At 37.8% G+C, this 17,885-nt stretch overlaps 1 protein-coding gene across 14 annotated transcripts in view; it reads right to left on the minus strand.

The window, feature by feature from the left end:
* The window catches only part of LOC134225629 (sodium channel protein para), a 499,821-nt gene that overhangs the window by 215,823 nt on the left and 266,113 nt on the right, over positions 1-17,885 (minus strand). For all 14 annotated transcript variants that reach the window (XM_062705853.1, XM_062705850.1, XM_062705847.1 and 11 more), the window contains 5 exons: positions 6,330-6,421; positions 6,020-6,232; positions 5,884-5,944; positions 5,636-5,780; positions 5,259-5,423 (listed from right to left, as the gene is read on the minus strand). In XM_062705853.1, the coding sequence (XP_062561837.1) occupies positions 5,259-5,423; positions 5,636-5,780; positions 5,884-5,944; positions 6,020-6,232; positions 6,330-6,421 (676 nt within the window). The remainder of the gene's footprint in view (positions 1-5,258; positions 5,424-5,635; positions 5,781-5,883; positions 5,945-6,019; positions 6,233-6,329; positions 6,422-17,885) is intronic.

Raw genomic sequence — 17,885 nt, forward strand, 5'->3', positions numbered from 1 at the left:
CGCGATTCAAGGTAGAATGCAATGCCATGCTGCTTGTTAGCGGTATGGATAAAACCCCGGACAACTTAGTCGAGAGGATGTACCGGGAGGAAGTTATATGGAATGCGATGAACACAGCATCTCAACAGATTATGTCGAAACTTCAGTGGCGTCTTGAACAAAACCAACAAATGCAGTAAGGGCATCTGTGATGCAGTGAACACTCTGCTCACCCCGACAATGTGAGGTGTCTGGATGCAGATTTCCGTTTATCCTTGCTAAAAAAAAAAGGTTTTAGAAATGATAAAAAGTTGCCACTTCTCCCAGGAAAGTAGCATTTTAAAATGTGGTCAGATGGACTATATGCCCTATAAACACATTCATTTGAACTTGTTTTGCATTTCATGTGAAACATGACGCAAGCTAGGTTTCAGAATTAATCAAAAGGGTGACGTACTTTGAAGAAACAGCATTTCAGAGTGTTATAACGTGATAAAGCCTGTCCACGTTAAATTTCTGACACTGAGACAATGTCCAATTGATTTGTAGCCATTTTATCACTTTGGACAAGAATGAAAACACGCCAAAAGAATCACATAAAGCGGAGAGATTCAGTTGTCATGTAAATTAATCTTCTCTAACGTGGACAGGCTTTATGTTATGTTGATACGATAGATGGACCATATACCCACAGAATATATTCCTATGAACGAATTTTGCAAAATCATTAAAAATCATGAATTGTAAGGAAGTGTCCATCAATGAAACTTTGTGAATTTTGTGATTGGCTACTACAGAAAAGAACTAAATTTCTATTCAAGACCATTAAGGTAATGGAGCCATGAGCGTTGTTAAATCTCTTTCGGGCTGTTACAACAGTCGCAGTTTTCGCCGTTTTCGCGTTTTTCGTGTATTTCGCTGATTTGTCGCGGATTCGCTCATCCAGTCGTGAAAATCGCAGTTCCTTTTGAAGTGGTTGCGAAAATAGCGGATTTCCATTATTACACTTTTTTAATAATCACGGTTTTCCAATTTTATAAAATTGATTGGATTGTGTTTAGAACTTAGTCTTCGTTTCCAATATTTTTACAGTGGTTCCTATAAATGTAGCAAAAATCGCGGATTATTATTACGTTTTGGGGAACGACTCTTTTATTCTCCAAGGGTGTTATCATCCGGATCAAATGCACTAGTTGCTGATCATTCTAATCAGTCGTTATTTTGTCATTTGTATTGGCATAGCTCAATGCCCATCATAAATTGGTTAACTATTTTTTTGGTTAAAAACATTTCTGCCATTCGGAACACACGCCGCTCTCGTGTAACTTCGGTGGGAGCCTGCCTTTAAACTAGGGGGTAAATATACAAACAAATATAACCCAAATGGCCTTACGAGCAGTTCCCACAACAGCAGGCTTTCGGGCATTCGTTGGTTTCCCAATGTTGTAAGTGATCAGGCAGCCCGGGGACCTTAAGTCCCTCTTAACATTATCTACGAACTTTAACAAAGTCGACGGGGGCTCGGGCTCATACATCCCTAACTTACTTGGTCTAAATTTTATCGTCTTCTACTGCGGCAATGTAAGATTGAAAATGCTGCTTTCCAACAGTGTTCTAAAGGTGATTACCAGCGTACAGATATAGGGTAACCGTACCCTTAGTGGAGGTAGCACCAATAGTGGAGGTAATGGGGTTTTCATAATTATACACTTTACGATCGTTTCAGCTGATGAGCCGTGCTTTAATTACCCTGTCAAATACAACTAATTCCCAGATTTCGCACGAAAAGCTATTGAAAATAATGATTTTCATTAACAAAATTGACTCCCTTGCACCTATCCAGTATTTTGCGCTCGATAATGGCGGCCAAGTGAGTGCCTTTTTGACATTCAAGAGGTAGAAAATATTTATATATTTTTATCAATGTAGGCCATGATTCATTGAAAAACAGTGGCACTCATCCGGTATCTACAAACAAACAAAACTGTCAAATATTCTCCGTTGACATGCTATTAGGGTTTGGTAGTTTCTCATGCATTTTCTGTAATAATTTTATTGTATTTTCTAGGAGTGTAACGAAACACTCTTCTACCAAGGCAGCGGGTCCGTAGCGGGCGAACAGGTAACAGCTGCTGGCTAACTGAAGGCATTTCATTACCATCATGCCGCCACCTCTAGCAGTCTACTCATACTGTTGAGGACTTATTGACCCTTAGTGTGGTGATGTGGTGACATGATACATGCGATACCTGCCATTCTATCCAGGCGCTGCGAACACTTCCGCCGTCCCGGTAGAGAAGTGTTGTGGCAAAGGTGGTGTCGAAATGTTTTTTTCACACAGGTTGTGCATGGGGATACAAGAAGCGTAGAGATGTACAAAGCAGTGAGCGCAACGCACAATAGTCACTCCTTGAAGTATTTCCGGAGTAAATTTGCTAGTGCAAATAAAGTTGATTTCATAGGATTTTAGATAGCGTAGTGCGCCCAGCCTAACACTACCTGGATATTGTCTCATCCAGATTTAATTTCCTCTTAGAAAAATACTGATCATAGATTTGTCGATAACTTGTGGCTTTCATATTGCTAGAAAATACAGTAAAATTTTTATTAGAAATTCTTGAAAAATGTAGTTGACATTTGTTTGTTTGTAGATAGTTACCGGATGAGTGCCAATGTTTTTTTAAGAATCAAGGGCTACATTGATTGAAATATGTAAATATTTTCTACCTCTTGAACGTCAAAAAGGCACTCACTAGGTCGCCATTATCGAGCGCAAAATACTGGATAGTGGTGCAGCTGTACCAATAGTGGCGAGTCTCACAAGAAATCAATGGATAGTACCACTATGGGAACCAAAATTAATTTTTACCGCCACTAAAGGAACAGTGTAACCATTAGTGGTGCAAGCGATATTTGGTAGTTGTTGATGTTAAATGACACCAATCTCATTTTTGCTAGCAAATCTATTAGTATATCTATTGGCTAAGGTATTAAAACTTTAAATTTCTTTTGTTGATTAACTAATACCTCCACTATTGGTACCGTCACTGCTGTCGGATCTACCCGCCTCAGAGTTTACTCCATTAACTTTTTTTACTCAAATTTTAAAGTAAAATTATTAAGTTGTAAAATGTTATTATAAGGTTCAATTTAATGGAAGGTCCCACGGTTTGATCTGAGGTCTCCATCTCTCATTGTCAAGACCTTGGTACTATGGAAGTAGAACTTATAAATTCTAAAAATTGCTCTGTTGACAAGTGAAGAATTTTCAAACTTTGAAAATCACGTTAATAAAGATAGAAAAATAAAGTTTCTGCCATTTCACGATTTCTTGTTTTTTTTTGGTTTGCTCATGCCTGAGCAAATTACAGTAATTAAGACTTCATGGGAAATCAGGGTTTATTGCAATGGGTGGTCAATAGACGTTGCAATCCTTCCGACTTGGTACTTGTTTGTTCATTGAAAGCAAAATCGCGCAACTCCTGCATACCCCTCTGCTCCTGCTTCAAAATGCGCAAGGATTCTTCAAATCGTCGACAGCACACGGCCAATTTGTTAGACAATCCGCTGAAATTACCGTTATTTTTGTTGTTCTTTTGTTGGAGAGTTCTTCAAACATATAAATTTTTTCACCGATATCTTAGCATTTTTTTGTTCATTATCCCGAGGTGGGCACCGCCGTGTTTCAGCTAATATAATTTTTCCCGAAATCTAAGTAAAAGTGACGTCCCGGTTGCTGAGATACGGTAAATATTTTGCTGAAAATCAGCAATAAACGAAATTTTCTGCCTAGATTCAGTTTTTAAATTTACATAGCTACAGTGGTGCCCAATTTTATCGAACTCGAAAAAGAAAAACTTAGTTTGCCAGCTTTTCTGTATAAAATTTCAGGACCTCTATCCAGAATCAGTTTAGAAAAATCGAGTTCTTTAAAGAATCTGGTCCTCTGAGTTTTCAACCTCTTAAATGTGTTTCTAAGTACTATGTCCATTATTTTTGTTCATGGCGGTTTTGTTTTGCAGTCGCGGATTTCACGGATTGGAATTTGTTCAGTTTGTAACAGCTTTGCAATTTCTCTCTAATTTCGAAATTCTCTCAAATTTCCACAGATGATTCTTTCAAGTTCCCCCGAAAATTCTTTCGTTTTAAATTCTTTTGATTTTTGTTGAGAATTTTTTCGATTTTTTCTAGTTATGATTTCTTTCGATTTTTCAGTAGAAGAAAAAGCAAGACAAAATGTTTTAAATATTCACGGGAAACTCTTTATGTTTTAAGAGTTTTAGCAGAATAGATACGCTTGCATTCGTTTTGAAAGTTTTCTTATTTTTACGGGCTATTTTTTAAATTTTCCTTTGATATTTTCAGAGTTTTCACGATCATATTTTTCTTTTTTTTTTAGCGAGAAGTTTTTTTACTAAATTTTTTCCCATTTTTTTTAGAGAATGCTTTTTTATTTTCCACTGGATTTTTTGAATTTTTCAATAGGAATTATCATCGGAATTGTTAATTTTTCAAGTTTCCATAGGTACATAATTATTTTAAAAACAGTTAAACTTTAAAACGACTATTTCCACATTACCGCAACAATTGAACATATCGCAGCGATTGAACCTTTTAACCCTAACATGCATTCGAGTTGTCGTGACGAATATTTGACCAAAACGTTTACTGCCACATACATAAATCAAGCATGCAACAGAGGCACTCACGGTTCACAGACAAACAGAAACAGCTGCGAAGCATATGTAAACAGCAAAGGTTAGAATAGTCAGATTGGACACAAACCATTAAGATAGATACTTGCAATAAAAGGTAGAACAGTCTATTAACGATAAAGTTCACCATTAGGTGATTAGTTAGCCATTAAAAATTCAACAATCCTCTTCGGCATATCAATCACCCGCCACCATCGAATAATAAAAACAAACCGGTACAAACCGATTCTATTTTTTATTCTATTTTTGTATTGATTGATAAAGATTGGCGTGGCTGAAAGCGGTTACTCCGATCTAGACGCTTTTTTTTCCTCGGCACACTTTGATAGATTGATTTTATACAGATAATGAAAGCGCACATGAAAAGATGGACTTAGATTATGGTGACTGACATGACAATGACAAAACACATACGAGCAGAGCGTGGCAACTCTGCTATTGATTATTTTTCCGTTAATAGAGCGCACACACATCACATGACGAATGAAACAACATAAAAGGAAACAGTCATTTGAGCGGAAAACCGAAAACAATTGATTTAAAAAAGATAAAGATTTCGCTCACCCGAAGCGCTTCTTCCTCGGCGGCCTCTTCCTCTTCGGCCTTCTTCTGGAGTTCGTCGTACGACATGGCGACAATGGCCAAGATCAAATTTACAAGGTAGAACGAACCCAAGAAGATAATCACAATGAAGAAGAGCATGTGCCACGGTCCAGCTGATCGTAACACCTGTTTTGCGCACCACGAAGAATGGTTGGTTTGTGTGTGGAGGGAGGTTTGGTTTTGTTAGTAGAAGTAATGTTGGTCGATTGTGTTGTTTGAAGTGTTGTTTCGGGGAAAAAAGAAATAAAACAAATCGATATTCGTTAAATAAAAATGGGATTGAGAAGTGGATTAATGAACATTCGTTCTCATTCACACATCGGTCGGGGGATACGAACCAGTTGATATAGATTCTCCCAATAATCTTGGGTCATTAGACGAAAGGCAGATAAGAATGCCCATCCGAAAGTATCGAAACTTGTATACCCGTAATTTGGATTATCTCCATAACCTTGTAAACAAATATATCCTTCCTCGCATTGTCTGCAGTTTGGGAGATCGCAATTGCCAAGCAGAAGAAACAAGTTGAAGTAAATTAGTACATTCCTGGAATTTTGAGCACCTCAATATTGATTCAAAGCCATACCCTGCACCCGACGAGTTTCCACAAAGGGGCGTGTCTCCGGTCTCCGAGAAGAACCAATTGGCTGAAAGTAGAAAATGAGGGAAGCAATCGTTTAAATGCGGTCCATGGGTTCACCTGAGCACCTAACGAAACCCACAGTCGTTATTGTTGAACCGCTCCCAGCTTTCGTCCGACAGGTTGCCCCACGAACCGTCCATCGGGAACTCTCGGATGCATTTCTGCGTCAGCACGCCCATGTAGATCTGCAGCCCCATTAAAGCAAACACCGATAACGAAAACATTGTTAAAATTATCACATCTCTGAGATTCTTAACGGACTCTATGACAGCGCCGACGATGGTCTTGAGACCTGTGGGGAGACAGAAGGGACAAAAAATGCGGGCGATTAGTAATAGTCTGCGGTAAAGACTTTAACATAGTCATGCAAAGGATCACGCGATACTCACCTGGAACGATGGCCACTGTTTTGAGAGCTCGTAGTACCCTGAATGTTCTCAATGCAGCGAGATTACCCAAATCTATACCCATAGTTACATATCTGTTGAATCCAACCGTTGAAGAAAATCCATCGTCCACGTGCAGCATGGGAATACAGGAGAAAACCGGGTTAGAACAGGTCACTTGGAACCGAAGGGGTGTCCTTTAATCAATGCTTTGCCATCATGGGTGTACGAGTGTATGTGATTGTGTTTAATGAAAATTACAATGTGACACGGTTGCATCCTGTGAAGTATAGATTCTTGTGCAACGTTATCGATTCGATATATTTAAAAGTCGGAAACTCAACAGCTCAATGTGGGAATGAATGTCGCGAATGGGCGAGCGGGGGACACAATGAGACACAGCGCTAGGAAGAAGAGATCTTTTTATTTTGAGAAGGGTATGTGATAAATACGCTTGAGTTGATTTCACATTCATTAACAGGGGGACTTCCGTCGAGACTGACAATGATGGAATTTCTTGTTGGCGACGATGGTCGAGCGTTGCAAATGCTACTGTTATATATGTTTTACATTGTTCATCTGTTACTGAAAAGAAACATAATTTATCGTCAGTTGCTAACTGATTCGGAAGAGTATTACATAGTAAGATTGATTACAGAGGGGTTTCTCATTCCGCTGATTGACGTTTCTCATAAAAATGTTATACGTAAAGTATTTCATAAAATGATATATTTTTGCCTAATTGATTTGTTTAATTTCATCATTAAACTAGGCCTTAGGTAAAAAAAACAAACCGAAAACAGAATCGGGACAACTTGAACTTTGTTCCGCTCTCAAATTAGAAATGCTGTCGAATCAATTTTTGAATTTCTCACATCTGCCGTTGAACTTTGACCACAATTGAATCAATGCGTAAATCTTTAAAATCACTCACCTGCTCAATTGAGTATTATCATATTTGACCATTTTAATTTGAAGACTTTCAAGTGGTCTGTCATTGAGATCAGTAGTAACAAAAATTGACATCTAGAGATGAGTTATTAATCATGGCAGATGAGGTTAATATGTATTGTCAGGATTAAGAATATTTACTTATCTAATACTTGAAGTAAGAAAATAATAATCACGACTGTATAACTGAGCAAATGTTGGAAATGAACCAATCGATACACCCAAGGTCCGAGTTTGATCGATCAAATTGTCCATTTTACTTCGACTCCTTGTCAACGAAGTCAAAAAGGCTATTTATGACATGTGCGAAATTTACAAGCGACCAAATGGTGCGGGCATGAAACTCTCTAACTTTGCACGAGGGAGCCTTCATAAATCATCGGAATACACTTGAATGTCGTTCGCTTGAGCGCTACGTTGACTTCGTAGGTATAGAAAAGTTGTGTGCAAAGATATAGACAGAACCATAGATAGGATCGCTGCTGTACGGCTCGTCGAGTATGGGGAAGGATGCATGTCTTGGGCTGAGCAAAGAGTGACATAGTCGACTAAAATGATGTTTGTCTTTAGATCCATTCGGCTCAAGAAGGAAAGTATGAATTATCCAAATTTTTGCTCAATTTGTTGGAATATGATTTAAAAATTGCCTTATCATTATACAATAAATTAAACAACATTCTGTTTGCGCTTTAGGTCCCGTTGGCAAACATCTCCTGGCACATGGTAGGTGTGGCTACGCCTCTCTGAACTAGAAAGTGGCAGTTCCGGGTGCCACTCTATCCAATGATTTTCATTTTTCCGCCCAGTGCAGGTCATTCTATGCCTCACTAAATTTATTATCGTATGGAAGGTAAACTCAACTTAGCTACACGTAAACCTAACGTAAGTGAACAAACCCTCCCCCGCTTGTGGTGTTATTCGTTCCGCCATGAAAGCGCAATGCTTCACCTGAACCAACTAATGCTAACGTCGGCGTCGTCGGTTTGGTTGGGTGGTTGGTTAGTTTATTTAGTCGTTTATGCCGATGTGTCGTCAATTGTGGACGGTGCCCATTCTTTTGTGTTGTTTGAGACACGAATAGGGTGTCCCAGAACATGGAACTCGTTGTTCAAATCTGCAGTGGTAATATTATGCTCTACATCTTTGACTTAAGAAAATATCTAAAGGCAGCTGTCCTCATTAAATGCTGATCTTTTCAACTATATATCAATCGAGTTACCCAACAAACATTATTGAACAACAAATGCCTTAGTTTGGCCCAGCTTTGCGTTTGTCAATCCTATGTAAAATGAATTCAAAGCTGATTTATGTTGCTAGTAGGTGTGTAAAAATTTGGAATGTTTCTGTTTTTACTGGAACCTTCTTTAATCTTCTTTTGCCATGTCGTACAATCATGCGAAAAATTATCATGCGCGGATACAAATTTAATCCATTTGATTTAAAAATATACATGTTTATTTGCAAACAGATAATATGTTTAAATCAAACATAATTATTTTTAAAGCCAAATTAAATTCCTGTTTGTTTTATACATGCTCTAGTGAGCAGCTCCTCGCTCGCTCTTATACAGATGTAAACAAAAACGGAGAAGCTGCATCAAAGCAGCAGCAAATGAGTAGAAGCATTTGCCTTGCTTTTAATTTGTTGATGAGGGTGATTTCAGGTGCAAAAAGATACCTAAGTAAATGAAGTATGAACGTTCGCATATGTGAAATCTGGTAGTCTAATGCTACCAGAATGCGAATATTGCTAGAACTGATAGGGAAATATTATGAGCGGTTGAAACAACATAATAATATTTATGTTTGCTTTAAACGTCTTGTTGATTAAATCAACTGGAAACGCATACAGTGGGTCCAAAAAGTATTCGTCTAACTGCATATTTTTTAGAAAATTATAAAATATAGGCGTGATAGAAGCGATATCAGGAAATTTTAAAGAAAACTTATCAGTACATGATTATTATTCAAAAACGAATAAAAATTTCAATTACTTTTGTTGTCATGTAGAAAACATCTAAATTCTCTTAATTTCGCTCGCTCAAAAAGTATTCGTCTATTTTAAAAGTAGTCGCGTGAAACACGAGTATAATAGTAGGGACAGTAGCATGCTCTAATGGTGTCTAGCCATTTTTTTTTTCAATACTCAGTGACAGATTAAACAATGTTATTGTTTTGATTGATCTTGGCGCGGAAAATAGTGGCACCATGGGTCGAAAAGGTAAAGAGATGAGTCCCAATGAAAGAAAACGCATCCCAGGCCTACATAATTAGTGCATGTTGACTTACGAGTTTACAAGAATTGTGGGTAGAGCCCATTCGACCATACAATCGGCGATTGATCGCAACGGTGCCATAAAAACCTTTCTCAACAAATAACGGAGTGGTCGTCCGCAAGGGCCTAAACTGATCACGATGAGCGATTTATTATGCGGAATCTATATGCATAAAAATGAATTTCTGTCTGTCTGAACCTTATAGTATAGACTCCGAAACTACTGAACCGATCGGCGTAAAAAAAAATATATGCAGAGGTTTTTGGGGCCGAGGAAGGTTCTTAAGATGGTTCGAGACTCTTCCCTCCTTTGGGCAGGGGGGCTCCCATACCAGATATGAAACCAATTGAGCACCATTGAAAGGTGCTGAACGACAAAATTCTTAAAAATCACATTACAAACAACAACGAATTTAAATTAGCATTGAAAGAAGAATGGGAGAAAATCCCGTCCCCGTCGAGGCTAATTTGGTTAGTTACATGTCACAAAGACTACAAGCCGTCATAAATACACAGGGGAATCCAACTAAACATTGAATTCCATTCTATAAATCCTGTTTCCGTTTGAAAAATGCGCCAAACCTGAGTAGATGAATACTTTTTGAGCCCATATTTAATGAATTGTTATACAGTCGACTCTCTACATCTCGATGTTCTGTATCTCGATATCTCTCCCTATATCGATGGTTCCCTCGATGGTTCTCGATGTATTCTGATCATATTTTGTTCTGGATTCTCTCTCCTTATGTCGATATGTTTAAATTTTTAGGCTACTAGACCATCTTTGGACAATAACAAACACAACAACAACAGCAAACGACATTTGTTTTGTTGTCGTTTTTCATAGCAACGAGCTTTTCTGGATCTAGTACCCATTTCAGTTTTCCTTCCATTCCTCGATCTCTCTTGATTCTGTGTGGTGAAGGTGGACATCATAGTTTGTTTGCCTCTGTGCGGAAAGAAAAGTTAATTTTTGCGTGTGATAGTGAACTTGTGCCGCGGGAAAAATATTTCTATCGTGTGACCTTTTTGTTATTATATCAGGATAAGTAGGATGCATTTAGCCTCCGTGCCAAATTTTCATTTAATTCAACATTTATTACTCAAAACAGCATCCCGTGAAGCCATAGTTGTACGTATAGCTTCGCGCGGCAAGCTGTTGTTGTTCATTAGCTTGTCCTATTTCTTTTATTCGTCTCTGTGGATCGTGTAGTGTGTTGTTGCATGTTTGAGTCCACTGCTGTGTAGAGGATGGAGTGCGAAAAGTGCAAAGTGGGGATCGCAATCAACGATTTCCCACTGTGTTGTTTTCAAGGTGAGAAATATTTTCATGCCCGCTGCTCTCCTATTGAAGCGAAGGCAGCGGCTAGATTGATTACGGAGAATGCAAATGTTTTTTTCAAGTGTTGTTACTGTCTATCTAGTCGATCTTGCGACGGACAGAATGTACAGTTTCCGAATATCATTCGTTTCGATGACGAGATGAAGAAACTTTCTTCTCTTTCTGATTCGATGGGTGACATTCGGAATCACTTTACTGCCCAAATAGACAGCGCGTTGTTAATCGGTATTGAGAAATTGCAGAAAAATGTATCTGTGGTTTTGAACGAGGCTGTTAATAGTCTCAAAGATTCGATCAGCAAAGAAATGGAAAATATGAAATGTTCATTTTTTCAATTTAACCCGAGTAGAAATGTAGCTGTAATGAATGAAATGCAAGGTACATCGCGAAAGGCTACGGGGCCTAATTTGACTCCCAAAACGAAAAAGCGTAAGGTTCAAGATGTTGACGATACATCTGATATTGCAATGCCAGAAAATGTTAGTTTCGCGGATATTGTTAAAAGTAATGTTGGGAAAAATAACGTTAAAATAACGAAAAAAAATCACTGCGCCTAAGGAAGTAAAGGTCACTTATAAGACTCGTCCGGTCATTGTGATTAAACCGAAAGAGTCCAACCAGAGTAGCGATGATACTCGGAAATTTTTGAATAGTAAACTGGATCCAAAAACACACAAAATCAGTAACTTTAGAAACGGGAAAAACGGCTCTATTATTGCTGAGTGTGCAACAGGATTTAATGTTGATGTTGTGAAAAATGGCATTCAAAGCAATCTGGGTGAAAACTATAATGCTGTTGTTCCCTCATCGGTGCCAAGACTAAAAGTGATGGGAATGTGCGATAAGTTTTCTTCCGATGAATTCATTCAGATTTTGAAAGATCAGAATGAAGACATCGCAATAAATGATGTTAAGGTAATAAAAATGTATGAAAATCCACGTTTTAAGTATAACAAGAACAATGTTGTTATTGAAGTCGATAAAGAGACTTATAGTTGTTTGTTGACCGCGAGAAAAGTTAACATAAGGTTTGATCGGTGCCTTGTTGTTCCCGAAATTAGTGTTTTGAGATGTTTTCAATGTGGAAAATTTGGGCACATGAGTACGGATTGCAAAAATAGCATTACATGCTCAAAGTGCAGCGATCGTCACAAGACATCCGAATGCACGTCAACTGTATTGAAATGTGTCAATTGTATAAAAATGAATTCCGAACGTAAAATGAAATTGGACGTGAACCACAGTGCCTTCAGTACTGAGAGTAGTGTTTATAAGCGATTAGTTGAACGGAAAAAGAGCAGCTTACGTTTCAATGAATAGCAACCAAGTTCTAGTAGAAATGTGAACAGATTCGATATTTTGTATTTGAATATTGCGGGTTTGTCTACAAACTACGTTGCATTACGTAAGATTGTAGAAGATAAACGTCCATTTTTAGTGTTTTTATCTGAAACTCATATAGTCGACATTGAAGCATTTGATCAGTATAGCATTCCGGGTAGGGTGGCTCAAAAAATACTTTTTCAAATTTTTTGATGGGCCTCTTATCCGGTTCTATTTGGTGCCCTGATGCTCTGGACAAAATTTCAGCCGAATCGGTCAACGTTTGGGTGGTGCTAAACTCGTTGGAAGTTTATATGCAAACATGTATGCAGAAACATCCAAAAACAGTGATTTACAGCTGGACGGCACAATTTACGATCAGGCACCATGATACTCATTCATTTCTTGTAGAATTAAATACAGAATGTTATGCTGAAAACCGCGAGAAGATTAGAGTTTATTAGACAAAGATATTAACATTTTACTGGAGTGTTGTAGGCGTGAATTTATTTCTTTTCAAAGGTAAAAGAAACGAAATTTGCTCAAACCCCACTTCAGAAAAATGGCAATAACTTAGCCGGGCAAACTCTAATCTTCTCACGGTTTTCTGCATAATATTCTGTATAAAATTCTCCAAGATCTGAATGAGTATCATAGTTCTTCGTCGTAAGTTGTCCCGTCCAACTGCAATTCACTTCAATCAAAGTTAATTGCCTATTTCCGGGGATTAAACCACCCGACTTGGACGTTAATTTACAATGTTATGGAAACTCATATGTGAATATGTACGTTATGTGGAAGATATTGATTTGAAAAATGTATTGGAGGTAACCACTTTCCCTTCGATGGGACTCGAACCCATGACTGTAGGGTCATGGGTTCGAGTCCCATCGAAGGGAAAGTGGTTACCTCCAATACATTTTTCAAATCAATATCTTCCACATAACGTGTTTTTGGATGTTTCTGCATACATTTTTGCATATAAACTTCCAACGAGTTTAGCACCATCCAAACGTTGACCGATTTGGCTTAAATTTTGTCCAGAGCAGAGCACCAGGGCATCAAATAGAACCGAATAAGAGGGTGGCCCATCAAAAAAATTGAAAAAAGTTTTTCCCATACTAATGTGAGCCACCCTAATTCCGGGTTATAGTGTAGCTGCTTGTTTATCACATTCTAGACACACTGGCGGTGTTGCTATTTATGTCAAAGAATCAGTTCAGTTCAAGCTTCAATTGAACGAAGTTTGTGATGGAAACTGGTTCTTAGGCATTGCAGTTGTACGTGGCATGAAGATGGGTAATTATGGTGTTTTATATCACTCTCCCAGTGCAAGTGACCAGCGTTTTATTGAGATTTTGGAAAACTGGTTTGAGTCATTTATAGATCCTAGTAAATTAAATGTAATTGCTGGTGATTTTAATATCAATTGGTGTGACGATTCCAATTCGAATCATTTGAAACGTTTAGCGGATTTTTTTAAATTTAAAACAAAAAGTAAATTCTTATACGCGTATTTCCCAGCACAGTAGAACTTTGATTGATCATGTGTATACTAATTTTGATTCTGTAACTAGCGAAACGAGTAATGATTTAAAAGTAACTGATCATGAAACGCTAGTCATTAAAGTTACCGACAATAATAGTAATGATAGTAGACCGCATCGTGCTTTCGTGCTGTGCGGTTCTTTCTCTCTTTGCGGAAGGAAGTTTTTAATACTACCCGAAGCTATTTTAATTTCAACGGTGCTTCTTAGCGCTATTTGTACCCACTGATCCCGTTACGATCTTTGCAAGGACCCGTGCCTTCGTTTTACGTTGGACCCGTTTGCGGAAGTAAAATTCCGACAAGCGGTGGTAATCCTGCAGGGACACCGTTCTGGGAAAAAACCTCTTAGAAGGTCACGTCTCCACGCTCAGCAATGAGTATTAACAAAAACAAGAGGAAGGGGGAGTCTCTGAATTCTCCACTTCCTTCAAAGAAACAAGGTTTCAAGACCGTCCTGCCCAAGCGCGGAAAAAATAGAAGGAAGCTGGAGAATTCAGATATTCCTTCTAACTCTAATATCGGAAATAATTCTTCTCCAATCGAACTGAGCAATCAGTTCGATTTGATTAATGAAAATTATGAAATTGAGCAAATCGAATCTACCTCAAGCCCAGGTGATTCAATTCATGCGAAAAGCAAAGGATTCCGCCAATTCTGGTAACTGTTGCCGAGTTTTCTGGCTTCCGGAATGAGATTTTGAGTAACCTTCAGGGGATCAAGGTTTCATTTCAGATTGCTAGGAAGGGTGACTGCCGCGTTTTGCCGGGATCCTTTGACGATCGCAAACGTCTTCTTCACTATTTAACTGAGAAGCGCCATAAATTCTTCACATACGACGACAAAACTGAGCGATTGTTCAAAGTCGTCTTGAAAGGTCTCCGCATGTCCTGTGAGAGAAGATTCCAATAAATTTAAGTGCGCAAACTGTGGGGGCAATCATAAATCCAACTTCTGGGAATGCCCTTCACGCAAAAAAGTTTTGAATTCCCGTGCAAAATTGATGACGGGAAATTCCAATCGGATCCCAGATTCGACGGGTAGAAAATTTTCAAACGCTCAAATTTCTAAACCGGTTACCGGTCGAGCAATTCATACCCACCACAATTCACAAACAAATTTTGCCGCTCGTCAACGGGTAGCAAGCACTTCAGTAAATTCCAATTTTTCCAATGTACCTACGTATGCAAACATCGCTGCTGGTAGACCAAATTTCTCTTCTCAAAATGAGGTTTATACCCATGTCCCAACGGAAAATAACGGTCATGTTGCCGATTCAGGTAGCATGACTGCTTCCGATTTTGATTTTTTAACTGAACAATTGCATCACATGATTGATGCAATGTTCAAAGCAAATACCATTCCTGAAGCTGTTCAGGTTGGTATAAAGTACACACAAAAATTGTTATCGGACTCCGTTTCAATGGATCAAAATAATTGTGTGAAAGTTCTAAATTGGAATGCCCGCTCTCTAAAGGGTAAGGAAGATGAATTATTCAACTTCCTTTCAGTTCATAATGCATATTGCCATTATAACTGAAACGTATTTAAAACCAGGACTCTCCATTAAAAGAGATCCAAACTATTTTATCTACAGAAATGATCGTCTTGACAGCGCCTGTGGTGGGGTCGCCATTGTCATTAATAGACGTATCAAACATAAATTATTTTCTTCGTTTGAAACCAAAGTTTTGAAACCTTGGGAGTTTCTGTTGAAACAAATTTTGGACAATTTTCCTTCATTGCAGCCTACTTGCCTTTTCAATGCAATGGGCAGCAAAAGAATTTGTTGAAAGCTGATCTTCAAATTCTGACTCGCAACAAATCAAAATTCTTCGTAATTGGTGACTTCAATGCCAAACACCGTTCATGGAATAATGCTCAAAGCAATTCCAATGGTAAAATTTTATTTGAAGATTGTTCTGCGGGATATTATACTATTCAATATCCCAATGGACCAACTTGTTTTTCTTCCAGTCGAAATCCTTCTACAATTGATTTAAATTAACGGATTCAAGTCAGCTGTGTGGCCAATTGGTAACTCATGCTGACTTTGACTCTGATCACCTTCCTGTGACGTTTGAAATCAAGAAGCCATTAACAATCCAATCAGCTCTACTTTTAATTATCATAGAGCTGATTGGGATTCTCTCAAAACGTATATCGATAGGAATTTTGATGTTGATATTCCTCTCGATACCAAAAGTGATATTGATAATGCTCTCGTATCTTTGACAAATTTAATTGTCGAAGCCAGAGGCATTGCAATTCCGAAATGTGAAGTTAAATTCAACTCCATTATTATTGACGACGATCTTCAGCTACTGATCCGTCTTAAAAATGTGAGAAGAAGGCAATACCAAAGAACTCGCGATCCCACGTTGAAAGTTATTTGGCGAGATTTGCAAAATGAAATTAAAAAACGTTTCGCTATTCTGAGAAATACCAACTTTGAGAATAATGTCTCCAAGTTGGATCCCAGTTCGAAACCCTTTTGGAAATTAACGAAAATTCTTAAAAAACCTCAAAAGCCAATTCCAGCGCTTAAAGAGGGAAATAAAATTTTATTAACAAATGGCGAAAAGGCTCAAAAACTTGCTCAGCAGTTCGAGAGTGCCCATAATTTTAGTCTAGGTCTCACTAGTCCAATTGAGGATCAGGTTACACGGAGCTTCGAAGACATTCTCAATCAAGAGAATGTTTTTGACCCTTCGTTGGGAACTAATTTGGATGAAGTGAGATCTATTACTAGAAAATTTAAAAATATGAAAGCCCCGGGTGATGATGGTATTTTCTACATACTTATCAAAAAACTTCCTGAGAGCTCTTTATCCTTTTTGGTTAATTTATTTAACAAATGTTTTCAATTGGCATACTTCCCAGATAAATGGAAAAACGCCAAAGTTGTTTCAATTTTGAAGCCGGACAAAAATCCAGCTGAGGCTTCTAGTTATCGCCCAATCAGTTTGCTTTCTTCAATAAGCAAACTGTTTGAAAAGATTATTTTAAATAGAATGATGGTTCATATTAATGACAATTCTATTTTAGCTGATGAGCAATTTGGTTTTCGCCATGGGCATTCAACCACTCATCAGTTATTAAGAGTTACGAACTTAATTCGGCTCAACAAATCTGAAGGATATTCGACTGGAGTTGCTCTTCTTGATATAGAGAAAGCATTTGACAGTGTTTGGCATGAAAGTTTGATTGTAAAATTGATGAATTTTAATTTTCCTCTGTACATCATTAAACTGATCCAAAATTATTTATCAGATCGCTCACTGCAGGTAAACTATCAGAATTCTAAATCTGATAGATTACCTGTAAGAGCTGGTGTTCCCAGGGCAGAATACTGGGGCCCATTTTGTATAACATTTTACTTCTGACTTACCTGATTTACCACCAGGGTGTCAAAAATCTTTGTTTGCAGATGACACGGGCCTTTCAGCCAAAGGGCGAAGCCTTCGTGTCATTTGTAGTAGATTGCAAAAAAGTTTGGATATTTTCTCCACTTACTTGCAAAAATGGAAAATTTCCCTGAATGCTTCCAAAACTCAGCTTATAATTTTCCCACATAAGCCGAGAGCTTCTTATTTGAAACCTTCTAGCAGACATATTGTCACTATGAATGGTGTTCCAATTAATTGGTCTAGCGAAGCTAAATATTTAGGACTTCGGCTAGATCAAAAATTAACTTTAAAAATCACATTGAAGGCCTTCAAGCCAAATGTAACAAATATATTAAGTGCCTATATCCACTTATAAACAGAAAATCAAAACTTTGTCTTAAGAACAAACTTTTGATTTACAAACAAATTTTAGACCTGCCATGTTGTATGCTGTGCCAATATGGACTAGTTGCTGCAATACCAGAAAGAAGGCACTCCAGAGGATTCAAAATAAAATTTTGAAAATGATTCTGAAGTTGCCTCCGTGGTATAGTACCAATGAACTTCATAGAATTTCTAATATTGAGACATTGCAACAAATGTCCAACAAAATAATTTACAATTTTAGACAAAAATCGTTGCAATCTTCTATTGCAACGATTAACTCCTTGTACCCTTAGTATAAAATAGGTTAAGTTTAGTTTAAGTAGAAAACATTGTAATTCCTACATGGT

The sequence above is a fragment of the Armigeres subalbatus genome, chromosome 3 (genome assembly GCF_024139115.2).
Source record: "Armigeres subalbatus isolate Guangzhou_Male chromosome 3, GZ_Asu_2, whole genome shotgun sequence".
Lineage (NCBI taxonomy): Eukaryota > Metazoa > Arthropoda > Insecta > Diptera > Culicidae > Armigeres > Armigeres subalbatus.